Raw genomic sequence first — 26,428 nt, forward strand, 5'->3', positions numbered from 1 at the left:
GGGTCTTCTCGGAAGGCCCCCCCCCCCCCCCGCACGGCCCCACAGGGGTGCCGGGGCGCCCCCTCGGGCCGGGCCCCACGCGGCTCCAGGGCCCCGCGCGGGCGGCAGCAGCCCCTCCCCGCGGCGGGGGCCGGGGCGGCCTGGACAAAACAAGGGGGAGACCCCGGGGGGGGGGGGGCTCGGGGCACCGGGGTGCGGCCCCCGCCGGGCCTGCCTGCGGCCGCGGGCCCTCAGAGCTTGATCTTGAACTCCGTGGGCTGCACGGACACCGAGGCCCCCGAGGACTTGAAGAGCGCCCTCAGGATGGTGTCGGGGTCCACCTCGGCGGCGGGGTGCGCCGGGGCCCCCGAGCCCAGCCTCCGCGGCTCGCCCTCCTTCTTCACCGACGGGCTGTCGCTGAGCCGCCTGCGGGGACACGGGCAGGTGAGGCGGGGCCCCCGCAAGACCCCACTTCAGATCCGGCCTCAGACAAGAGTGACCTGGCTGTGTGGCCTTGGGCAAGTCACCTCACCCCATTGTCTTAAGTGGGACCTCTGCCCTCCCAGCGCCACACCCCAAGGGGCACAGCCTGCCCAGGGGCCCCCCGCGGTTACTCACAGCAAGATGGGTTGGTCTGATGTGATGACGCTGCCATTCATGTGAAGGTTGCATTTCATCGGCTGCCCTGAAAACCAGACGGGACACAACGTTGGCAGCGCAACGGGGGGCACAACCGGGCACATGAGGCTGAAGAGCCAACCCGGAGGCGAGGTGTCTGATACAACCCCCCCACACTGGCCCCATCCAAGCTGTCTCCTCCCGGTGGCACCGGGAGGTGCCGGGGGCTGCACCAGGAGCCCCAGCAGTTGGCTCCCCAATCTTCACCCCACAACGCCTCCTGTAGCCACTCTCAATCCTCACATTGCATCAGTTCATACAAGTCTCCCCAAGTTTCTCTGACACCACGGTCCCCCATGGATGGGCCCCCCCTCAGTTTCCAATTCCTTGACACTTCCAGGGGTTAGAAATGACTTTGTACCCCCTCCAAGTTTGTTTCACTGAGGTCTGCTTCCTTAATCTACCAGCCCCCTGGTGCCCCCTCCCCACCTCTCCCCTGTTTCCGGGATTTCCAATCAACTGTGTTTTTTCTCCCCTCCTTCGATGAGTCCAGCAGAAGACAGGTCTCAAGGGTCGGCTCTTCGGCCTTGGTCCACCTCGTCTGCCCCTGGCCACCCCCGCGCTCTCCCCACGAGGCACACTGGAATGCAGCCGGCCCTTCCTCCTGGAGGGATCATTCACATCAACCCTTTTCGGTGTCTGGTACACAAGTTCAAGTTTCTCCACAGCGCCAGGCCCGAGTCCCTGGTGCCAGCCCTGGGCCTCCGGGCTCTCTGCTGCCTCCCGGCGGTGGCTGTGAAATCCCGGGGGGCCCTTTCTACTCCTTCAACCCTCTAGCTCTGGATTCTGGCTTACAAAGTCCCTTTTCATTTGGGGATTTTTCCCAAGAGGCGACTCTCCAGTTGCTCTTTGCACTCCAGATTTCTTCAAGAGGACTTGTGAACTTTCGGGGGGGGGGAAGGGGGGTCCAACGATTCATTTTTTCTGTGATGTTTTCAGGCCAGTAATTTTTACTTGGGGATGACTCTTTTCAACCTTTTGACTTCCTTGTCACCATGCGGTTGGTCGCTTGGACAAGATTTCTTCCCCCTTGAGCCTCTTTCCATTTTTTTCTTCCATGGCTTTCTTGGCCTATTCTTTATTTCAGCTCTCTCACTTCAAGGATTTTAAAATTCTGACTATGTCTCTTCTAGGAATATTGGCACAATCAACATGCGGTGGAGTCATTTCCTGCTGGGCCTGGGTCTTGAGCTGCCCTGGTATGGCATTAATCATCACTATTACCATCACTAATCCCACTCAGGGAGGGAGTCTCTATTTCTTTGTTCATTCTTCCATTCTAGAGACTTGATATGAAGTCGAAAATCTAACAAGATCTTCTCGAGGGCCAGTCTGGGCCGGTCCTTGCTGCTTTCTGAGAGAGCTTAGTGTTGAGCTGTTCCAGGATCGGAGGGACGCCAGGGCCAAGGGGCCCATGGGCTCAGGGCTCCCAGAGGGGGGTCTGGCCTAAGTCTGCTCAGATGCTACAGATTCCAACCCAACTGAGCAGCTGGGAAGCCTTGTGGGTTCCCCCGTGACATGGGATTCCTGCCTGGGCCATTCCTCTGCAGCTTGTCCTGGTCTTGAAGTTAGGATGACCCCGACCACTCTCAGGGTCAGACCCCCATCCACCACTGCCCTTAGTATACATGCAGTCTGGTGCCTGGGACACTCTTTACCCCTGATGGTCAGCCCTGGGCCCAGCTGCCTCCACACTCTACCCTGATCTGTGAGGCAGACCTGGGAGGTGGGTGACAAAGCTACTCGGTGGCACCTGAACCTCCAGCTGTAGGTGCCTCAGGCTGAAAGGGGCAGCCTCTCCCTGGGCACCAGGCTGGCTCCTCACCTTAGTACCCAGAGGCCCTCCATCTGTCTCCCTACATCAACCTAGGCTGGAAAAAGGATTCACATGACTCTGGAGGGGGGTGGGAGAGCTCACCCCACGGGTCTGCTTATTCTGCTACCTCAGTAGTAATACCCGTCTGCCCATCTGGGCTACTTAGTCTGGAGGTCTCATCCATTCTAAATCTTGCTTCATCTGTTCCCAACAACCCCCCCCACACACACACACACTTCTCCCTTCACTCCTGAGTTGGTGCCATACCTTCTGACCAAAACCAATGACCATGAAGGTGAAGGGTCCTCAGAGTCGTCCCTCCCCGCCCTCCAATCCTCTTTCCCAATCTCTCCTTCACACCACATCCAGACTCCTCTTCCTCGTCATCCTTTTCAGTGCCTCCCAAATACACTGTGCTCACCATTTGAAGTTTCCTGCTCTCCTCTCAGATCAGGCACTACTCGCCCCCAGGAACCACCACCTAACAAGGCCTCTCTCCCCTTCTAATAATCAGCACAGGCTCTTTGCCATCCTGGCACTGTCAGCCTTCCCTCCACTCACTGAGCTCCCACTGGTCCTCCCCAATGCCCAGATCAAACTAGTCATGATGACTATCCCATGAGGCCCTGACTTTATGGTCATCCTTCAGTCAGACAGTTGGAGGGAGGGCTGGGTCTCGCCTTAACTCTCTCCAGTACTATGCTTTGCATCCAGCAGGTCTAAGGGAGGAGAGGAAGCCCTGGGCCCCCTCCCAAGCCCAGTCCCTCCTCCATTCAGACCCCTGGGCTCTCATGGAACTAGGTAAAGTGACACTACAGGGGGGAAAAGGCATTTTCCTCTTGCTTTCGATTTTCATGCCTCCATAGAGATGAATTCTTTCTTTCTTTTATACACAGTGATGAAAAATGGATCCGATACAGTGAGCCAAGATGGGGGTGCAGAGGACAAATGATAGACCCTGTCTCCTTCATCTTCTCAGCAGAGAAGTGGTGGTCCCCAGGGACAGAATGAGGCATATGTAGACAGACACGTTTCTTAAGGAAGGATAAGGGGGAACAGGGCATTGTTGGAAAATGACATTGACTTTTTTAAATCATCAATTTAAAAAATACCCTACAAAGAAGTGGAAGTAGAGGAGATGCCCATCACGGGGAGAAAGGTCGAAGATATTATTGGCTCATCAGGAATGAGGACGATTTCAGGAAGCCTGGGAAGATGTCCCTGAACAGACAAAGTGAAGCAAGCAGAACTAGAACACTGTGCCCTCTCTCAGCTATTCTCAGCAGTACAAAGAGCCAAGACAACTGGAAGCACCGAAGATGGACTGAGGCAGTCTGAATGCAGGCCGAAGCACACTAGCTTTTACTTTGTCTGCATTTTCTTTCATGACAAGGCTGGTCTGGAAAACCTTTATCAAAATACTTGGCTTCTCAATGAGGGGGAAAAGTGGGAAAAGGCAAAGAACTGGGAAGTCAAAAATTGTAAAAAAAGATTAAAAAATTCTTTTTACATGTAATTTTAAAAAATGAAATATGGATCACCAGAAAATTCAAACCTCCTGGGAGGGCCCCTGACCCTCAATCTGCATCTATTGAAGGCAATACTTGGGGTCCACAGAAAAGAATGGCTATTGAGCTCCCCAGAAGGGGCTCATTTCTGCAGTGGAAGCCTCTTGGTTTGGAGCAGAAGGGGAAGAAGCAGAGACCAGTTGAACGACCCCCCCCCCCCCAGCTTACCGTCTAGACATCTGTTGTTGTATTTCTTATAGGCGGTGATGGCGTCTTCTTTCTTCACAAACACAACCTCAGCCACCCCGGGATGGACCAGGCGGGCTCGCTTCAGAGCCCCACACACACAGAAAAGTTCCTGGGGAAACCAGAGTGAGTTAGAGCCGAGGACCCATTCAAGTCATCAGACCATAGGCCAGATAAGCTGCTGCCACTTTCCACGCTGCCCAGAACTGACTTTTTCAAGATTATAAAGAATTCAATGTGATCAGCAAGGTCAACAGGTTTTAATCTAACTACTGAAGGAAACTGGGCAGGCAGAATCTGTTAAGGGCAGGATTCCCAGCATCCACCACCATGTCCCAAGGTGATGGTCAGGCTGAGGCCAGGCCCACTGTCAAGTTGTGCTTTTGAGAAGCAGTTGAGTAGCGCTGGAAGGGAGCCCCCACTCTGGTCTGCTCCATCAGTTGGTTAGCTTGGGGGAATGGGCAAGCAAAATCAGGACTGGCAAGAGAACGGAATGTCTTCTCTCCATTTGTCCTGTTTTGAAAATGATGCTTAAAAATCCCCTCCCAGAACAGAAGAAGGGAAGCCCCTGCAGAGGAGGAAGGCCGAGGCCTCTCCCCTGGCCCAGGAAGAGGAGGGCACTCACCACAATGTCCTCCTCGGTGACTCGAGGGTGCAGGTTGTTCACAGTCATCTTGGTACCTTCCAGAGGGCTAAAGATGGGCTGTGACCCCAACAGGGGCAGAGCAGGTGCATCCACACAGCAAATCCATGGGGAAGATACAAGTGATCAGAGAAGGCAGAGGAACAAGAATAAGCCCCCCAGGTATAGGCAGCAACCCCTGGACCCCAGGGGACAGGAAAACACAACTCACATTCTCTAGCACACTTCCCCTCAAAACCTCTAGAGAATAACTCTCCCCATCTTCCAGAGAAGCTGCTCTCGGGTTCACCGAGGGCTCTTTTCATGGCTTACCTCTCGGAGTTAGATCAAAGCTACAACTCGAACTCAGGTCTTTTTGCCCAAGACCAATGCAAGTTCCTGACACTACTTTCCTTGAAGAATTTAACCATCTGAGTGAACAGAAGGTTGGGGCTTTGGGTGGGGTGGTGGAGGCTGTGGGTGGACCCTGAACCTCTTCCCAGTCAACTCTGGGGGTATCCCAGAAGCTTTAAAAAGAATCTAACGATATTCTCTTCCAAGAAGCTCCCAGAGATGAGGAGCCTCAGCTGACGTAAACTGTTTCTTCTGTGAGAACCAAGTACACCTGTCCCAAGGTCACCTGGGAGGGATCCTTTATCCTGGCCTCTCTAAATAGCAATCACCCTTGCACCCCGCCACTCCCCTGCACACCCTTGCTCTCCAGGACACTAACTGGAGCACCCAACCCCTTTTTTACAGAAGGGAAGTGACTGGCCCAGAGCAGCCTTGTGGGCTTCTGTGCTGACACTCACCTCAGCAGGGGGTATCTCTTTGGGGGGTTCTTCCTTTGTAACCAGGGTCCGGGACATGTTGGTCAAGGCTTTTGTCCGCAGAGGGGAAGGTGGGGCTGGAAGGGCTGTGTACGTGTCATTCTGGACGACTTTGGTGAGAGGAAGGGTCTTGGATAAGGAGAATTTGGAACCGCTAAGCCCTGCCTGGAGAAAGAGAATAACATTGTGAGTCAACACGCCAGACCCCACAGCTTCCCCCAGCACCCATGGATTTTAGAGGGTCTGCTGATGCAGAGTCCGAGCTCTGGGATTTGTGTCATCTTTGACTTCTGTGAACTGAGACACTGAAGCCAAGAGTCCCTGCTCCAGGTTGAGGTCTGGACAAGTGAATCGCCGCTTTTCTCTTCTCTGAAGGACCCCAAGTGGAAGGGGCTAGGGACACAACAGGGCAGAAGTGGACAAGGAACTAGCCTTGTCCCTGAGTGGTTACCCAGGGTGGGACAGAACAACGGTGGGAGCCGAAGAAGAAGCCGATCTCAGCCTGAGCCCTAATGATGAGGGCGGCTACCAGGGAGTCTTCAAACAAGTTGTGTGACCTCTGCAAGGAAGGGGGTGGTCATGGCCAGAGTCCCTTCCAACTCTGGTCAGGATGAAGGAGGAAGAAAAGAGGAAGGGGCCATTTCTAAAATTTCCATTCTTAAAACTTAAGGAGCTGCAGGAACGAGGATGGGAGGCCAGCACGACCCTGTCCTGGGGTCTTCCTTAAATTCCTTGCTTCAATGCCCACAGGTTCTTTCCAGAAGGACCTGCAAACTCCTGCTCTGGGACAAAGGCTGCCTGCCCAGGAAAGCAGGCAGGACCCCAATCAAATTGAGCATTTCTCAGTTTGTGAAGGAAATAGGACCTGGGGCTGGTCACTGGCCAGGATGCCTTATGGTATAATGAGACCACCAAATGGGGTTCTGTCCCAGACCATACTCAGAGCCCGAAGAGGAAAGGCCAAGCAGGGGGTCCTCCTGGCTCTCTTCCTTTATTTTCAGCACACTAAGCCCCAAGGGTCTCCTCTGGTTGCCTCTGGGAAGGAGGTCTGCTAAAGGCGTGCATGAGCTCAGGACCTGGGGCTTCTGCTCTGGACACCACAGATGCAACTGTAGCTTCTTATTGTCCGCACTCTCCCCCCTACCCTGTTTCTCAACTCTTACACTTAGGGACCAGAGACAGAGCCCTAAATCCTAGTCTGTGGAGAGGGCATCCAGACTTCCCTAGGATATGAAGTGGGCCCTGGGTTGGGCCGAAGACTGTTCAAGCACACAAGGATTCTGGGAGAGCCATGCTCACAGGTCCTTATTCAAAGAGGGAAACCGAACCCCCAGAATTCCTATTCCTCTCCTCTGGAATGACAAAACAGGACAGGCAGAGCCCCCCAGAGTGTCCTTACCATCTGCTGCAGGAAGCTGGAGGGGGCGTTGACCTTCAACTGTTTGCTGGCTGTGGGCACGGAGGCTTCATCATCTTCATCTGCATCATACAGGCTCTGAGAACGGCACAAAGCATCATTGGCACAGCCCTGTCGGCTGGGGTCCTCCTGCTCATGGACATGGGGAAGGGGAGGCTGGGGACACCTGACTGAGACAGGAAGAAGCTCAGTCCTAACAGTGAGCAAGGCCCAGATGACAGCCCGGCCTGCAGGGAGGCTGGGAAGGGGAATGAACACACCTAGAGACAGACAACCACACTCCCACTGACAACAGTCACGGTATTTCAGATTACTTCATATATTGGTTGAAGGCATTAAGCATTTTCTTCAAAATGACCATCAGAACCCCAGCCTCCCTCACTCGGGAAGCTCCTCCACTTTTCTAATTCTCCTGAGACTGGTGGAACCACCTGCCACTTCTTGGCTCAGCTCCCTCCTCTCTTACTTCCAAAGTCTAGGGGATCTGTCTTTTTCTGGGATGGGTCCTTTCTTTCATCCAAATTCCTAAAGACCCAATCCCTTAAAACAGTGCTATGAACAGAGAATGATTCCAGGAGATAGAAAGAGAACCTTTCCTCACTTGAGTCAGTCTGACTGATTCAATAAATAACTTCTCCTGTCTAAGGAAGCCATTTCCTAACTTGGATGGAACTGAGATAATCAGGGAAGCTCCACATTTACAAAAGGGTCCTCCCAGCTCTTAACAGTCTATGATTTAAGGACAGCTTCCCCAACACAGCCCCCTACCAGCACTAGAAAACATAGAAATAAATGAAACTTTCCTTAAAGTGAGAAATAGTTTCTATCTAAAACCATCAGCAAGCATTATACATAATGGGGATGAGCTGGAAGCATTCCAATAAGATCGGATGAGAAGCAATGATGCCCATTATTACCACTATTATTCAATACTGTTCAGAAATGTTACATAAGGGGCAGCTAGGTGGTACAGTGGATAGAGCACTGGCCCTGGAGTCAGGAGTACCTGAGTTCAAATCCGACCTCAGACACTTGATAATTACCTAGCTGTGTGGCCTTGGGTAAGCCACTTAACCCCATATGGCCTTGCAAAAAACTAAAAAAAAAATTTACATAAAAGAAAAAGAAATTAAAGGAATTAGAATAAAGAGGAAACAAAACTCACCTTTGTAGGGGATAGGATGCTATACTTAGAGAATCCTAGAAAATAAAACTAAAAACTAGTTGAAATAATTAACTACTTCCCTCTCTCAGAATTAGATGAATGTAATCATAAAATAAACAAGAAAGACATCAAAGAGGTAAACAGAATTTTAGAAAAGTTAAGATATGATAGACCTCTGGGGAAAAAACTTAATAGGGACAAAATGGAACATATACTTTCTTTCTCTGTATATGGCACCTACACAAAAACAGACTCTGTATTAGGACATAAAAATATCGTTATCAAATTTGAGGCAAAGTAGAAAAATTAAATGCATATTTTTCAGATGTAAACTAAATAATCTAATCCTAAAGAATGCATGGGTCAAATAACAAATCACAGAAACAACAACTAATTTCCATACTAGATAATGACAATGGGATCAAAGCAATGGAATTCAATCAAAGTAGTTCTTAGGGAAAATTTTGTATCTTAGTTTACATGAATGGAATAAAGAGATCAAAGAATTGGGCTTGTTTTGACAAAATACAACACCAATTCCTGTTAAAAAACACTAGAGAGTGGAGGAATAAATGGACAGTTCCTTAGAGTAATTAGCAGTATCTATCTGAAACCATCAACAAGCATTATATTCAATGGGGATAGACTAGAGGCATTCCCCAAAAGATCAGGGGTGAAACAAGGTTGCCCATTATCACCACTACTATTCAATATTGTATTAGAAATGCTAGCTTCGGGGCAGCTAGGTGGCAGTGGATAAAGCACGGGCCTTGGAGCCAGGAGTACCTGGGTTCAAATCCGGCCTCAGACACATGATAATTACCTAGCTGTGTGGCCTTGGGCAAGACACTTAACTCCATTTGCCTTGCAAAAACCTAAAAGAAATGCTAGCTTCAGCAATTAGAGAAGAAAAAGAAATCCGAAGGAATTAGAGTAGGGAAGGAGGAGACAAAATTCTCACTCTGCAGATGACATGATAGTCTACTTAGAGAATCCCAAGAAATCATCCAAAAAACTACTGGAAACAATTAGCAATTTTTTTAGTTGTTTGTGTTTTTTGTTTTTTTTTTTACAAGGCAAATGGGGTTAAGTGGCTTGCCCAAGGCCACACAGCTAGGTAATTATCAAGTGTCTGAGGCCGGATTTGAACCCAGGTACTCCTGGCTCCAAGGCCCGTGCTTTATCCACTACGCCACCTAGCTGCCCCAACAATTAGCAATTTTAGCAAAGTTGCAGGTTATAAAATAAACCCTCATAAATCCTCAACTTTTCTATATATGTCTAGAAAGACACAGCAGGAAGAGCTAGAAAGAGAAATCCCATTCAAAGTAACCTCAGACAATATAAAATACTTGGGAGTCTATTTGCCAAGACAGACTCAGAATCTTTTTTTGAAAACAATTATAAAACACTTCTCACACATTAAATCAGATATAAATAACTGGGCAAACATCAACTGCTCATGGACAGGTAGAGCTAATATAATAAAAATGACAATTCTACTAAAACTAAACTACCTGTTTAGTGCCCTACCAATCAAAATTCCAAAAAATTACTTTAATGAGTTAGAAAAAGTTGTAAGTAAATTCATATGGAGAAATAAAGTCGAAAATTTCCAGGAGCTTAATGAAAAAAAGTGCAAAAGAAGGGGGCTTAGCCCTACCTGATCTAAAATTATATTATAAAGCAACAGACATCAAAACTGTCTGGTATTAGCTAAGAAATAGAGTGATGGACAGTGGAATAGACTAGGTGTAAAAGCAGGAGACGATTACAGTAATCTGCTGTTTGATAAACCCAAGGAGTCCAGCTATTGGGATAAAAACTCTTTTTGATAAAAACTGCTGGGAAAATTGGAAGTTAGTATGGAAGAAACTTAGATTAGACCAACACCTCATACCCTATACCAAGGTAAGATCCAAATGGGTACAGGATTTAGACATAAAAAACAATACTATAAGCAAATTAGAAGATCAAGGACTAGTTTACCTGTCAGATCTATGGAAAGGGAAGCAGTTTATGACTAAGGAAGAGATGGAGAAGATCACCAAAAACCAATTAGATGATTTTGATTACATTAAATTAAAAAGCTTTTGCACAGATAAAACCACTGTAACCAAGAGCAAAAGAAATGTAGTAAATTGGGAAACAATCTTTACAACTAGTGGTTCTGACAAAGTACTCATTTCTAAAATATACAGAGAACTGAGTCATATTTTTTTTTAAAAAAAAATAGCCATTCCCAATTGACAAATGGTCAGAGGATATGCAAAGGCAATTTACAGATGAGGAGATCAAAGCAATCCATAGCCATATGAAAAACTGATCTAAATCATTACTTATTAGAGAAATGCAAATTAAAGCTTCTCTGAGGTACCACCTCACACCTCTCAGACTGGCCAATATGACCAGAAAGGATAATGATCATTGTTGGAAGGGTTGTGGGAGATCTGGGACACTAGTACATTGCTGGTGGAGCTGTGAACTCATCCAATCTTTCTGGAGAGAAATTTGGAACTATGCCCAAAGGGCAACAAAAATGTGCATCCCCTTTGACCCAGCAATATTATACCCTGAAGAGATGATGAAAAAGGGTAAAAACATCACTTGTACAAAAATACTCATAGCAGCAAGTAAATGTCCTTCATTTGGGGAATGGCTTAGCAAACTGTGGTATATGCATGTCATGGAACACTATTGTTCTATTAGAAACCAGGAGGGATGGGAATTCAGGGAAGCCTGGAGGGATTTGCATGAGCTGATGCTGAGCGAGATGAGCAGAACCAGAAAAACACTGTACACCCTAATAGCAACATGGGGGTGATGATCAACCTTGAGGGACTCGCTCATTCCATCGGTGCAAGAATCAGGGACAATTTGGGGCTGTCTGTGATGGAGAATACCATCTGTATCCAGAGAAAGAGCCATGGAGTCTGCACAAAGTTCAAGGACTATTCCCTTTAATTTAGAAAAATAAAAACCTGCTATCTTATTGTCTGATCTTGCTATCTCTTATACTTTTTTGTTTCTTCCTGAAGGATCTGATTTCTCTCTCATCACACTCAATTTGGATCAATGTACAACATGGAAACAAAGTAAAGACTGACAGACTGTCTTCAGGGGATGGGAAGGAAGTAAGATTGGGGGAAAAATTGTAAAACTCAAATAAAATCTTTAATAAAAGATGAAAAAAGAATTGGGCTTGTAACAAATTAAAAACTTCCAATTAAATACCAAATTAGAAATTCTGAAAAAAAAATCAAAGGAGAAATTAATAAAATCAAAAGTAAGAAAAATGCTGAATAATAAATAAAATTTCTAAGAGATGGTTTTATGAAAACAACAAAAACAACAATAAATAGATAAATCTTTGGTTAATTTGATTAAAAAAAAATAAAAAACCAAATTGCCAGCATAAAAATGGAAAGGTGAACTCACTACTATTGAACAGGAAATTAAAAAGTTAATAATTCAAGGCTATTTTGCCTAACTATGGCAAAAATCTGAGAAGTGAAATGGATGAATATTTATAAAAACATAAATTGCCCAGAAAAAAAATTGAACAAGCCATTAATAAACTCTCTAGGAAAAAATCTCCAGGATCAAATGGATTTACAAGTGAATTCTACCAAACATTTTAAGAACAATAAACTGTAATTCTATATAAACTATTTGAAAAAAATAGGTGGGAGTCTTGACAAATTCCTTTTACAATACAATTTCGTGCTGATACCTTACCCAGGAAGAGCCAAAACCAAGAAAGAAAATTATAGACCAATTTCCCTAACGAATATTGATGCAAAAATTTTAAATAAGCTATTAGCCAAGAGATTACAGCAATTTATCACTAGGATAATTCAAAAATACCAGGAATGCAAGGTTGGTTCAATATTAGGAAAACAATCAGCATACCTGATCATGTAAATAACAAAACTAAGAGAAACCATATGATTATCTCAATAGAAGCTGAAAAAGCTTTTGAGATAATACAGCACCCACTCCTATTAAAAACCCTAAAGAAGGGGCAGCTAGGTGACGCAATGAATAGAACACGGGCCCTGGAGTCAGGAGGACTTGAGTTCAAATCTGGCCAAAGACACTTAATAATTACCTAGCCGTGTGGCCTTGGGCAAGCCACTTAACCCCATTGCCTTGCAAAAACAAAAAAACAAAACAAAACAAAAAAGAATACACTAAAAAAACCCTAAAGAGCACAGGGATAAACGGGGATGAGCAGTATCTATCTAAAGCTGTTGGCAAGCAGTCAAAGTAATGGTAGAAGTTAGAAACACTCCCAGTAGGATCAGGAGTAAAATACCGATGCCCATTATCACCACTATTTAGAACTGTATTAGAAATGTTACTTCAGAGATGGAGAACACCACTAAAAATAAACTAGATAATTTTATTACATTAAATTAAAAAGCTTTTGTGCAGGCAAAACCATTGCAACCAAGATCAAAAGAAATGTAGTAAATTGGGAAACAATTTTTACGACTAGTGTTTCTGACAAAGGACTCATCTCTAAAATACATGTCACTTTTTTTTAAAAAAGACAAGCCATTCCCCAATTGACAAATGGTCAAAGGATATGCAAAGGCAGTTTACAGATAAGGAGATCAAAGCAATCCATAGTCCTATGAAAAGTTGCTCTAAATCATTACTGATTAGAGAAATGAAAATTAAAGCATCTCTGAGGTACCACCTCACACCTCTCTGGCCAAGGTCACCAGAGATATGCATATATTCTTGCTTATTAAATGGATTTGTTGGCTCACCAATGAACCCTGACCTAAACATATAAACCTAAACATAGAGCTAGAGGTATGTGTGAAAACTCTCTAATAAGAAGTCTATGGACTTCAAAGGTTAAAAATTGTAGATTCTATCCAGGGAGCAACTGTCATGTCTGAGATGAGTTTTGTTATAAAAGTCTGAGTATCAAGGAATAAAGTAATAGGGTTTGTATTATGACCTTACGTGTATGTCTCTATTCGACCTGACTCATCAAATGAATGTTTAGACACACACTAGAACTATTGCTTGAGGATAAGCCTGGAGGGATTTGCATGACCTGATGCTGAATGAGATGAGCAGAACCAGAAGGACACTGTACACCCTAACAGCAACATGGGGGTAATGATCAATCTTTTTTTTTTTTTTTTTTTTTTAGATTTTTGCAAGGCAAATGGGGTTAAGTGGCTTGCCCAAGGCCACATGGCTAGGTAATTATTAAGTGTCTGAGACTGGATGTGAACCCAGGTACTCCTGACTCCAGGGTCGGTGCTTTATCCACTATGCCACCTAGCCACCCCTGGTGATGATCAATCTTAATGGACTTGCTCATTCCATCAGTGAAACAACCAGGGACAATTTGTGGCTGTCTGCGATGGAGAATCCCATCTGTATCCAGAGAAAGAACTGTGGAGTTTGAACAAACACCAAGGACTGTTACCTTTAATTTTAATTTCTATTTTTTTTTTTTTTTAGTTTTTGCAAGGCAATGGGGTTAAGTGGCTTGCCCAAGGCCACAAAACTAGGTAATTATTAAGTGTCTGAGACCAGATTTGAACCCAGGTACTCCTGACTCCAAGGCCGGTGCTTTATTCACTACGCCACCTAGCTGCCCGTTAACCTTTAATTTTTTTTTAAAAAATTGTTTTATTATGTAATTCTGCTCTAACTCATACTATGTTTCTTCCTTAAGGATATGATTTCTTTCTAGTCACATTCAACTTAGATCAGTGTAGACCATGGAAACATTGTGAAGACTAACAAACTGCATTCTGTGGCGGGTGGGGGAGGGAAGCAAGATTGGGGAAAACTCAAAATAAATGAAACCTTTCTAAAATTTAAAAAAAGAGAAATGTTAACTTTAGCAATAAAAGAAAAAGAATTTGAAGGAATAAGAACAAGTAAGGAGGAAACAAAAGTCCTTCTATACAGATGACATGATGGGAATCTTTAGAGAATCCTAGAAAATCAACCCAAAACTACTTGAAACAATGAACAACGTTGGCTAGCGGAGCAGGCCGCTTCCTCTAAGCCAAGTTCAACTTGAGGACAGGGGCTGAGACTCATGCCCCAGTTTCCCCAGCAGCCTCACATACAGCCTGGCTTGCAAGATGCCCTAAAGAAATGCCTGAATGGACTTAAATGGGGTCTGATTTGAACCTCATAATAACACAAAGTCAAAGCACTGAAGGAGAGCTTGTGATGAGCCCCATTTTACAGATGAGGAAAGAGAGGCTCAGGGAGGGTTCCTGAAGTGGAATTTGAACCTGGGTCTCCTCCCTTCCAGGCCAGAGCTCTCTCCATCTCACTAGCTAGTGCTCCTTAGGTTATACAAATGTTAGGTTACGAATGTCCTCATCGTGAGGAAGGGGAGGAAGGCTAAGCTGAGGGACTCAGGCACAGTCCTACAGCTGGGAAACAGGGAAACCTGGCTGGGTTGCTCCCCTCTCTCTTTCCTATTCCTGCCTCCTGTCCCCTTCTACCCCCCCCCCCGCCAATTTCCACTGGCAGAGCCTCCCAAGAGCCCAGATCAGCAGAAGGGAGTGCAGGTACCTGCTGCCTCTCCAGGGTCACAAGAAATCCAGAAGTTGAGAAGGCAGAGGGGTCCCTGGGCCCAGTTTCTCTCCAGAGTCACTGAGGCTACTCCCAATTCCTCTGCATCCTCAATGTCAAAAAAAAGCTTCCCTATGTAGCTGAACTCTGCTTGCTCCCTGGCACCCCAATATTTTAGTCAAATGACAAACCATGACACCAATCCTCCTCCACCACTGAAAGGCTGGAACGAGGGTCCTCGGGAAGCCAAGGGTGCCCACCTGTTTGTGCTGATGGTTGTTGACCACGTTGATTCTCATTCCAGCTGGATGGGGAAGGACTGAGAGGGCAGCCTTCTGCTGTGGGATGAGAACCACGAGAGGGTCAGTCAGTCAGCTGGTCAGTCACCAGACTCCTGGTCAGTTTACCTCCCACTGATTCATCCAGAGATGGGTCAGGGCCCAAGTTTGCAATCTGACCCAGCGAGAATGATGCCATCAGAACACTCTTGGCCCCTCCCCTGAAGCCCAGGCCTTAGCAGAGGCCATGCCTGGGAGCCCCCCCCCCCCCCCCCGCCCCGGACCACGGCAGAAGAAGCAGGAGAACATCCCTAACTCTGGGGTGCTCAGAACTCTCCCAAGACGTGACCACCCCCCTAGGATATGGGAGTTGGCTCCCAACAGGCCCCTGAGATCTCCCCTCATCAGCTGGCCCAATCCAAGGAGCCCTCACAATACTAGTCCCATGAGGCAGGAGAGCACCCCAAGTCAACTCAGGACAAGCATGAAAGCTTAGAGGAGTCAGAGGCCCATCCCCCCTGACAAAGGAAGAGACTGAGGGTCAGAGCAGTCTGGCGCAGACTTGCTGCAGCACAGACAGGAAGCCAAGTGCCTAGGCTTGCTGAGGACATGGCCCTGGAGTCCAACCCCCCTGAGCCTGGAGGAACTGGAAGAAGGACACTGGGACCTGTTTATGGGAGGAGGCTCAGAAAGGACCTCTTTCCTCTTAAAAAGCAGAGTCCAGGGGTGGCTAGGTGGCGTAGTGGATAAAGCACCAGCCCTGGAGTCAGGAGTACCTGGGTTCAAGTCCGGTCTCAAACACTTAATAATTACCTAGCTGTGTGGCCTTGGGCAAGCCACTTAACCCCGTTTGCCTTGCAAAAAAACCCTAAAAATAAATAAATAAAAAAGCAGAGTCCAGCAGAGCAAGTGTCCTGTGCCAGGGTAGTCTGGAACTGCCCTCCCCATGACCCAAGCTCCTAGGCTGCAAACTGGAGGACACCAACGAGGACTGAAGTGCCTCCCACCAACCCCCCCCCCCCCCCGCAACCCCACTGACAGGGTCCTCTCAACTAAAAGGGCACCTCTGATCACTGAGTCAACCTGATTACAATTTGCTCTGAAAGCCCTTATTCTGTTCCCTTTGTAGAAGTCACAGACCTGCCATGCAAGTCCCCCCTACCTGGATGGTCTTGGTGATCTTCATGGTGGGAGGCAGTGTGCTGGTGGCCGGCCTCAGCAAGGATGCGGGCAAGCTGCGCTTCAAGCTGATCTTCTCCCGGGCATCGACCACCTTGGTCCCCTTCTCAGGTGCCACGACCTGCTGCTTCCGGGAGTTGAGCATCTCCCGGGCATCCTGCACTTTGCCCTTGATCCGGAAACGGGCATCTTTCTGCACAAGTTTCTCCCGGGCATCTTTGACTCCCAGCTTCTGCCTGGCATCTGTGAGGCCAATCTTCTGCCGAGCATCAAACGTCTGTTGGAAACCTGGAGATGGTGCCGGTCGACTCAGGAGGGTCTGTGGGAGCCCGATGCGAGATCGGATGCCTCCAATCCCAGGCCTGGCATTCAATCTATAAAGAGAATCGCAAAGGTCAGACGCATGGCTTCCCCCATGTCCAACTCAGCTCAGGTTTCCCTGAAGCCGCCCCTCCTCATTGTTTCTTAAAGCAGCCATCTGTCACCATCCCCATGGACAGGCATCCCCTCAGCTTTCAACTGTGCACCCGAGTCCTTGTCCGCTTTCCCATGTGTAGACCTGGCGGCATCATGACAGGGCAACACCAAGGGCCACATGGAGCTCAGAGCTGCCAGCGCCCCAGCCCCTGGGGTACAAACCTGCTAAGTTCGCTGACCAACCTTCCCTGGCTTGCCATCCTACCTCCAGCTCATTCTAGAGAAGGAAACCGAGGATGTGGGGGTCACCCAGCGAGGGGGTGTCTGAACCCAGGAAGACTTGCACACCCAAGACCCTGGGCGCACCTAGACAGGCGCTGAGTGCCCAAGCCCCAGCTCACTGATGGTTCGCTCCTCCGCAAGCAAATGGGGCTAGTCTTGGAGGACAGGTTCTGAAATCATTGGGGAAGAACATGACCTGCGTCACAAGATCTGCTCCTGATGGTGCCTCGCCCAAGTGGGCTTTTCTTTGCAACTGGTCGTCTCCACACTGGACAAGCCACGATGACCTGCTCAGACTCTGGAGTCCATGAATTTTTATTTATTTAAGGCAATGGGGTTAAGTAGCTTGCTCAAGGCCACACAGCTAGGTAATTATTAAGGGTCTGAGGCTGGATTTGAACTCAGGTCCTCCTGACTCCAGGGCCGGTGTTTTATCCACTGCACCATCTTCACTGTCCCTATGGGGTCCATGAACTTTAAAAAACAATTTATAAGTATTTCAAGAGAATGGATTTCCCTTCTGACCCTGCACTGAAAAAGACTGTGAGACCACCCCGAGGTATTCCCAGGCCACCCAGGGCCCTTCCCCCAGAGCCCCAGACCTGGCCCCTTCAATGGGATACCCATATGCTTGGTTTCCTCCTATGGAAAGAGGGAGAAGCCCGACCAGATACAGGCTAACATCTTGGCAAGGCTGATGGCTCAGACTTAAGAAGGGGAAGTAGTGATCAAGCAGCTCAAACTTGGTGTGTGTGTGGGGGGGTGTTGTCTCCTTCAGAGTCAGTCTGCAAACAGCCCCAAGTGGTCCTCTGCTCCCAGACCTGGCATTCCTTGGGTCCAGGCCTCCCAAGGGCACTGGACTGCCCTCCCCTTCAGACCACACCTAATCAATCACAATCACTGAGCAAAGCTCAAGGCCACATCCAACATCCCCATGTCTAATATCCACCTGGAAACCCAGAGAGAGGAGACATGGGAGGAAGGAGGAGCTGGAGAGGAATCCCTAAGGAAGGGGGTGCACCCCCTCCCAGAGGTCCTGACATGGAAATGGGCCGTGGGGTACAGCAGGCCATATGGCCAGGACTGCAGAGACTAGGTAGACACAAGGCAGGAAGAGGCCCAAGGGGCAGGGTTTCCTGAGCAGGGGGACAACCTGGAGAGAGCCACCCTCTGGCAGATAGATGAAGAGGGGCAAATGACCAACTGGCTCTGGGAGAGCGGAAGAGGGAGGATCCAGGGGGACCCGGCAGCCCCCAGAGGCAAGGTGGAAGGCGGTCTGTCTGCAGACACATGGACCAAGGAGAGCGTTCACAGAGCCACCTCTGCATTCAGGAGGAACTGGGGGTCCCCTGCCAATGGCCGTGCCATCATGACTGGCACCTCCAGCCCTCAGTTGGGGGGGAATGTTTCTAGACTCCAGGGCCAAACACTGTCCCAGTTCCTTCCTTCCTGCACAGTCCAGGCCCCTGGAAGGCACTTCCCAGCTGTGTCTATGCTCCTGGCTGCCCCCCTCCCCAAGGCCTCCATATTCATGAACCCCCCCAGAAAATCCACCTGCTTCCTGTGGGCTTTGGACCAGCCTCTGAAAGTCTTGGAGCCCCATTGCTCAACAGTCCTGTTCGAATCCCCATTTCTCAGCTGAGGAAACTGAGGCAAGCAAAGGGGAAGTCGTAACCGAGGCCACATACAAACTCTTCCTCAGCTCCCTTCCCCCTGCCCCCAGCACAGCCTTCTCCAGTGATCAGAACCAGGCTAAAATAGCCCTGAGGAAGTTAACAGAAAACCTAAAAACACCCAAGGGTGCTGCCACGCTGGCGTAGCTGGGAGCCAACGGCCCGGGGCCTCCAGCAAAATGCCCACCGGTGACTTCTTGGTTTATCCAAGGCTCACTTCTGACCCGAGAGCCAAATTGCAGAAGAGAGGAGCACCAGCTCTGGGGCGGCCCATGCGGGCACCTCATAAATGTCTCCTGATTCCTTGGTGGACAACACCAGGGAGCCCTGGGAGACTGTGGGGGAGAAAGCTGCTGAGATAAAGTGAAGGACTCCCCTGGACTGGTGCTGACTGCTGAGGGCTCACAGCCAAGACTCCCTGTGAAACCAGGGGCTCCAAGGAGCTGCCACAGATCACCCAATCTCTGTCCTGCCTCAAAGCTCACCAGACACCAGATAGCATGGCATGGCATGGAGAGAGTTCAGAGACCCAGGCTCAAATCTTGCCTTCGACACCTTGTGGCTGTGACAAGTCCCTTAACCCAGCTCAGTCTCCCCTTCTCTGTAAAGGGTGCACCCCAATAGCCCAGAGTTCCCAAGTGGTGTGAGGACTACAGGAGATAAAGCAAAGTCCCAAATTTGGATTCCTGGGCCCCTGAGGGTCAAGGCCTCCTTCCCAGACCAGGGTCCCTCCACCGTTCCTCCTGCCTCTCAAGGTGCCCAGGTCCGGCTCGGGCTCCTGCCCGGCCTCAGGGAGGCAGGGGACTTCGGACAGCTGGGTGCCGGGCATGCTGCACCCCAGCTCTGCCCTCAGCCAGTTGCCAGCCTCCTCCTCACTGGGAGCTCCCAGCTTCCCCTGAGGTCTGTGCTCCGGGAGCTCATTACACTGGGCCCTGGGCTGTTCCGGCTTTGCTGCTATTTTAAAAATCCATCATCCTGACTAGCTGGCAGACTCCTCTCACCGTCATCATCAATAGCAAATACAGGCGGCCCCCACACATCTGCCGCAGGCGCTGCCGGGAAATATGGATTCAATTCAACACTCCCTCACTCCAGGCAATAAACGTGTATCAAGCGCCCCCCCCCCCCCAGCTGCTCATCACCCGGGATAAAGAGGATAAAGGGACAAAGGTCTCTGCTCTCAAGAAGCTTATGGGGAAGGGGGAAACACACTCAAATCCCCCAAGGGGCTGCGAGGCTGGAGGTTCCAAGGAAAAGGGGGAACTGCCCTCATTCCCCAAGGGAGCTAAGAATTCCCAGGTAAAGTCGAGCAAATCTACAAGTTAGACCTGGGGGGAGCTTGAGGGGAATTCACACAGTAGATTCAATGGAAGACAGATAGGTTCGTGCCAAGGCTCCCCACAGAGCAGATGCCTGGCAATCCTAAAGCAGGTCATTACACCGTATTTTAAAAGCATTACCCAATGGGCTTGTCTAGATGCATGAAAGTGGGAGAGGACTAGGCCCTGGGAATATGGGGGGGCAGTCTGGGGCACAGGGCTGAGACAAGGCCAGGGGCTCTAAGATCACGAAGCCAGACAACAGGTGCTGCCGGGGGCCTCTGCACAGAGGAACCGTGGACCCTAATGAAATACTCAAGGGGAAGCGGGGAAGCGTGAAGGGCTGGGACCGAACTTAGGGGTGAAGGTGCGGCAGAGACTGTGACCTGGGAGGAGAGACTGAAAAGGAAGTCGGAGCAAGAAGAGGAGAGGGATGGAGATGGAGTGCCTCGGGGGAGGGCCCTGGAGGGATGGATGGCGGAGCCCAGGGAAACCTGGCGCTCTGTACCCTTGGGAGCAGCCAGATGGATGCCAAGAGACAGATGCTTAAAATTACAGAGGTAAGAGACTAGAAGAGAGGGGTGTGGGGGCCCAAGGAGGGGGCTGCCGCTAACAAACTGAGCACAGAGGGCACCTGCAGGTGAGAGGAGGGTGGGCACAGCCCCCATGGCCCCTCCTCTGGGGCAGTATCTCTGGGAAAGTCTCATTTTCACGAGAGCTATAAGATGGGGAGGGTGTAAGGCAAAAAGAAAACAAGTGTGTGATGCTGAGGGAGTGGGAGGGGCCTCGACAAAGGATGGGGAGCCTCAGGTGGCACCCCAGCCCCGCATCTCACCATTCCCCACTTGTTCCTTCAGCCAGTGGGGGAGGGCAGGAGGTGTTCGTGTTCTGATAACTTTCTCAACTCACCTTTTAGCAAGGGTGCTAATGCTGCTGAGCCTGGGCCAGGCCCCTCACTTCTAACAGGGTCCGCTCCTCTACCAGGCACCAGCCTCCCAGTCACAGAGAAGCTGACCTAAGCCTTGCTCCCCCAGACCTTGGGTCTCCTCCAGAGTCCTTTGCCCCCCTCCTCTCTTAGCTACAATCAACATATCAAATCTATTAAGAACTTACTATGGACAAAGCAGGTGCTAAAAGAGGAGGAAATGAAGAGGAAAGGCAGCCCCCCCCCCCCAGGAGCTAACAGAGTGAGGGAGGGCCACAAAAGCTCTGATGGGCAAGGGGGCAAAAGTACAGAAGCCAGGAGGTAGAGCGTGCTGGAGGGGCAGGAGAGGAGGGGAGCTCAGGAGCAGCGCCCAGGAGGGCGGCCGAGAGCCCACAGGAAAAAGGACTGCGCCAGTGGGTGTCCCGCAGCCCGGCAGTTCCAGCAAACAGTGAAGGCTGAAGCTGTAGAGGGGTAAAAGGTCAGGAAGCCCGACTGGCTCCATGGGAGGAGGTCCCAAGCCCCCCCAGTGGGAGAGTGGGAGAGACCACCCTGGTCCAAGGGCACTAGCCCTCCCTCCTTTTCCCCATTGCCCTGCTCTGGCTCTGTAAGAAATGATGCTGAGGATGGTCTCAGAAAATCCCCCGAAGGCTCAGATGGCAGAGGGGAGGAGCCCTCCTGACCCAGGCAATGACCCAGTTTCTCCTCTCTTCCTTTAGGGGATTGTGGCCAAGGTGGAAATGGGGCTTATTTTCTTGAAAGACTTCCCAGGTGAGTGGAGTGAAACTGAAACCTCAAAGTGAAAAAGGCCCTGGAAGAAGACGGCAAGGGGCTCGGCCTCCAGAGCCCCTCAGCCTGGTTGGTTCTCAGGCCCCCCCTTCCAACATGAGGGTGGGGGTTTCAAGGACTCCCAGATCTCTGGCTCCAGGTCTCTTGGAGCTTCTAGTCATGTGTCCAACCAAACATCCTCAGTGCCCGTCCATCTGACTAACGCTCCCAAACCCATCTCCAAAAATGACTTCAGTGTCTGCCAGGGCTCCTGCTCCCCAGCCCACTCCAACATTCAGCAAACCTAAGCAGCCTCTTCTCAAAAAACCTTCATTAGCTAAGAAGAGGAAGAACGAGGGCAATGAATGCCGCATTTGTCTTACTGATGTTTGTCTTGTACTCTCAAAGGAGACTCTGCCATCGGGGAGGTGATGCCATGACAAGCTCAGGGATGGGGGTGGGGGTGGGGGTGGGAATGCGCTGTCCCAGTCACCAGCCTCACTTTCTCCTCCAGAACCATCTGGGCCCAGGGGTCAGACACGAATCAGGATGACTGGAGATGACCCTGGATGTGAGGCAGTCAGAGTGAAGTGACTCGCCCCAGGTCACACAACTGGTAAGTGTTAAGTGGCTGGGGCTGGATTTGAACTCTGATCCTCCTGACTCCAAGGCCAATGCTCCACCCACCGCGCCACCTAGCTGTCTATTATTGACACAACTGGACCCGCTCCCACATCCTTCACCAGGCAGACAGTTTTCCAGTTCAACTGGGAAAACCTCTGGAGAAAAATCTCTAGACCATGGAAGCGCCCCTCCCTAGCCGAGCCTCAGGCTTCCATCTCATTGGGGCCTCAACTCAGCCAGGATTTTGACAAGTTTTGGCTCCTTTCTCCACTTCAGGGACCTGAGTCTGGCAACTGATGCTTGCCAGGTGAGGATGGAGTGAGACCTCCCTTCTGCAGCATCCTGGAGGAGGTACAAAGGCCCCTCCTACCTACCACTAGAGACAGGACGTTTGAGTTTAAGCTGAAAAGAAATGCCAATCATCATCATCCTTGTTTTATAGATGAATAAGCTGAGGCCGGGGTGGGTGGGAACTGGCTCACGGGCCTGGGCCTGGTTAGAGCCAAGACAAGGGCAGAAGAGAAGAGAGCCATGGTCCGGTCAGAAGCCACTCTGGTGGCCTGGGGATGGGGCAGTGCAGCCCTATGGACAGGGAATGACATCAGAGGAGGCGAGGTCCTGCCTGCAACAGATGGAGAAGATCCGGAGGATGGGGGTGGGGTTGTGCAATGAGAAGACCGCCCTTCACAGAAATGCCCCAGTTCAGGGGGGGGAGAGGAGGAGGGGGGAAGGGAGGAAGCCTGGAGTTCTGACAATTCCAAGATCATGAGAGGTGGCAGGAGGGGGGTAACTGAGGTCAGAGAGGAGACCAGAAGCCAGATCCTGTCCCATATCAGGCAATCTTGGAAAAGGAAAATAATCCTGACAGGACCAGAGAAGGAAAGCACTTTGTATTCTAACAAAGTATTGACTTTTGGGTAGAGCCCAAGACTGGGGGGGGGGGGGGTATATGTGCCTCGGTGGGCTCCAAAACCGAGAGAGAGAGAGAGAGAGCAAGCGCACCAATGTGGGGGAAGGGGCTGCTGTATAGTAACCCACAAAGCCCCAAGGATCACTGCTCCTGATGTAGACTTAAAAACACCAGAGACTGAGGCACAGAGCTCTGGGCTCTCCCAGCTGCTCAGCAAGCCAAACGACCTCTTTCTAGGGACAAGACGATTGCCCCATAGAGGAGGAACCCCCCGACCAGCTGGCCACCAGCCCTCCTTCTGTAGCATGATGGCCCATGCGCTGGGCAGTGGTGGAGAGAAGCGCCCTGCCAGCCACGGGGAGACTGACTCACAGGAAAGTCAAGCATCTGAACCAAACAGCAAGGGGGGGGGGGTCCTCTAATTAAAAGTGATTTACAGAGAACCTGAACCTTTAAGCGTCAGCTAGCAGCTCACTTTAATCCTAGTGACTCTACCACTCTACCATCCAAGGGCTTTTCTTGGCAGACTGGGTGGTTGGCCATTTTCTTCTTCTCTGGCAGATAAAGGCACACAGGGGTGAGGGCTGCCCTTAACTGGGAAACCAAACCTCCAAACTTACCTTGGAGTGGAAGACTGACTTTGAAGTTATGAATTTCTGAACTGAACTGGAAGACAAGGGCAGGTGTCAGACAGTTTTACCCAAAGGTCAATGGAGACACAGACTAGAAGCAATTACAAAACGGAATCGCTCAATTTGATTTGTTTTCAACAGAAAAAGCCAGTAAAGTCTTTTAGAAATCGGGAGTCAATTATTACTGTCCCCCCAGAGCTCTCCAGGAAGACTGAGTTAGAGGCCCCCTCAATACAGAAGATCCTGGACAGTCCTATCACTCAGAGCTTTGTCTATAAAATGGGGGCGACTCTCCCAAGTCTAAATCTGTGACCTCCGAGGGGCAGGGGCTGGGAGCCAGGACTTCACTGACCAGGCAGTGGGTACAGAGAGCTGGTGGCAACCCCATAGACCCACAACACTGCCCAGTGAGGCAGCCATTATGTTACAAAGGGGCTGGGAAATAGTTAACAATCTAAAAAGACAATAAAACACAGAGAGGATGGCATTGTGAAACCAGGCCAATGGGTAGCCTGTACCTAATGGGGTGTGTATCTCACTCAGGGCATGTGGGGAGTGAGTGGCCCAGGGTCACCCCGGCCCACATTCCTGACCTCAGAGATCTGCAGCTACAGGGGCCAATGCTCTTACTGCTGTCTCCAATGAAATCTAAGTCAGCTGAGGCCCAGAGTTCTGAGGACATCCCCACTATTGATTGAGAAGGCTCCCAAGCACCGATACAAGGTGGCTCTAGCTCCCCAGCAAGTGCAAAGCTCTCCAATGAGTGCGGACATCGCCTGTACAGACGAAGGTTGGAAGGCAGCCTCCTGGGGGGGGGGGCCCAAGCTCTCCTGGTCCTGGAGGAATGCTGAGTGACTGATGGACTGGCACCCCGCAAGGATCCTTAGAAAGCTGACATGTCTCCCTTAAAGTGTGTGGACGGTAAGATGTGTGGCCCCACACACTTAGTAGCTGTGTGACCCTGAGCAAGTCACCCTCCCCAGTCTGCTTCAGTTTTGTCATTTGCCAGATGAGCTGGAGAAGGAAATAGATTCCAGAAGCAGGGTCACGAAGAGCTGGACACAAGTGAACAGTAAGATATGACAAAAAACCCAATTCTTTGGGCCGCTAGGTGGCACAGTGGATACAGCATCGGCTCTGGAGTCAGGAGGACCCGAGTTCAAATCAGACATCAGACACTTAATAATTACCTAGCTGGGTGGCCTTGGGCAAGTCACTGAACCCCACCTCCTTAAATTTAAAAAATTAAAATGAATAAATTAAAGAATTCTTTGAATTTAATTGCTTTCTGGGATAATCTAGCTCAGTGAAGCGGGTCCAACTTCTGAAGCTATAAACATGGCAGAGACAAAGGAAGACACTTAGGGAACTATTTGAAATAGAGGAACAAATCAGCTGCAAATAGAATACAACCAAAAAATGCATTTCAATTTTCTCATCTTAAGTCACCATTGGGACCTAAAATGCTCTAGATACATGATCCCTGTTGTACCCCTCAAAGCGATCCAGAATGGGGAGGCTGTGCTCACTGTTGCACCCCTCAAAGCTCTCCGGAAAGGGGGCTGCGCTCACTGTTGCACCCCTCAAAGCTCTCCAGAAAGGGGGCTGCGCTCACTGTTGCACCCCTCAAAGCTCTCCAGAAAGGGGGCTGCGCTCACTGTTGCACCCCTCAAAGCTCTCCAGAAAGGGGGCTGCGCTCACTGTTGCACCCCTCAAAGCTCTCCAGAAAGGGGGCTGCGCTCACTGTTGCACCCCTCAAAGCTCTCCAGAAAGGGGCTGCGCTCACTGTTGCACCCCTCAAAGCTCTCCTGAAACAGGGCTGTGCTCACTGTTGTACCCCTCAAAGCTCTCCAGAAAGGGGGCTGCGCTCACTGTTGCACCCCTCAAAGCTCTCCAGAAAGGGGCTGCGCTCACTGTTGCACCCCTCAAAGCTCTCCAGAAATGGGCTGTGCTCACTGTTGCACCCCTCAAAACTCTCCTGAAACAGGGCTGTGCTCACTGTTGCACCCCTCAAAGCTCTCCAGAAGGGGGGCTGCGCTCACTGTTGCACCCCTCAAAGCTCTCCTGCCCCCCCCCTCCCCGGGTTCGGCTGCCTCTCCCCCCCCACGCTGGCGCCCCGCCCTCCCTCGAGCTCAGGAGTGACCGGCGGCGGCCCCAGCCAATGAGGAGGCGGAGAGCGCGCGCGGCCGCCGCGGCCCGGCCAATGGGGAGCGCCGCTGGCAGGAGGGGGTGGGCTCCGGGAGGAGGGGAGGGCCCGGGCCGGCCGAAGCGGAGGGCCCGGAGCCCGAGGGAACCCCCGGCGGCCCGCCCCGCCCCCAGCCGGCGTCTCGGCGGGCCCCGGGCCCCGGCTCCGCGGCGGCCCCGGGCGGGGAGGCCCACTCACCGGCCCTTCACCGTCACGCCGCGCTTCCGGATGAGCTCGTCCAGGGACAGGTCCGCCATCTTGCGCCGCGAAAAACGAGCACAGGCGCCGCTCACGCACTCGGCGCTCCCCCGCCCATCGGGGCCGGAGCAGGGACGCGACTGCTTCCGGGCCGGCTCCCGGTCCTTCCGGCGGCGCGCTCCTTCTCGCGACAGCCGGCCCGGCCCGCTCTGG

The 26,428-nt window shown here is 50.5% G+C and overlaps 1 protein-coding gene across 2 annotated transcripts; it reads right to left on the bottom strand.

The window, feature by feature from the left end:
* Window positions 1–38: 38 nt before the first annotated feature.
* Window positions 39–26,393, bottom strand: POLDIP3 (DNA polymerase delta interacting protein 3). 2 transcript variants are annotated; one of them, XM_074227088.1, is made up of 9 exons: window positions 26,216–26,393; window positions 16,269–16,659; window positions 15,089–15,163; window positions 7,079–7,174; window positions 5,662–5,844; window positions 4,853–4,930; window positions 4,210–4,339; window positions 598–664; window positions 39–405 (listed from the first exon to the last, which is right to left on the bottom strand). In XM_074227088.1, the coding sequence occupies exons 1-9, from the start codon at window positions 26,272–26,274 to the stop codon at window positions 231–233; spliced, it is 1,254 nt and encodes a 417-aa protein (XP_074083189.1). In that variant the 5' UTR covers window positions 26,275–26,393; the 3' UTR covers window positions 39–230. The 2 variants fall into 2 exon arrangements, with proteins under 2 accessions (XP_074083189.1, XP_074083188.1); XM_074227087.1 differs by having other exon boundaries at window positions 41–405; window positions 15,089–15,166; window positions 26,216–26,391.
* Window positions 26,394–26,428: the final 35 nt, after the last annotated feature.

The sequence above is a fragment of the Macrotis lagotis genome, chromosome 2, assembly GCF_037893015.1.
Source record: "Macrotis lagotis isolate mMagLag1 chromosome 2, bilby.v1.9.chrom.fasta, whole genome shotgun sequence".
In the NCBI taxonomy this organism is placed as follows: domain Eukaryota; kingdom Metazoa; phylum Chordata; class Mammalia; order Peramelemorphia; family Peramelidae; genus Macrotis; species Macrotis lagotis.

Bases quoted from the DNA above. Each gene is read 5' to 3' on its own strand.
- POLDIP3 (XM_074227087.1), bottom strand. From the start codon at position 26,274: ATGGCGGACCTGTCCCTGGACGAGCTCATCCGGAAGCGCGGCGTGACG. The intron at 5,845-7,078 runs GTAAGGACACTC...CTCTTTCTCCAG, and splicing joins CCAGCTTCCTGCAGCAGATG to GCAGGGCTTAGCGGTTCCAA. The intron at 406-597 runs GTGAGTAACCGC...GTGTCCCCGCAG, and splicing joins TCAGACCAACCCATCTTGCT to GCGGCTCAGCGACAGCCCGT.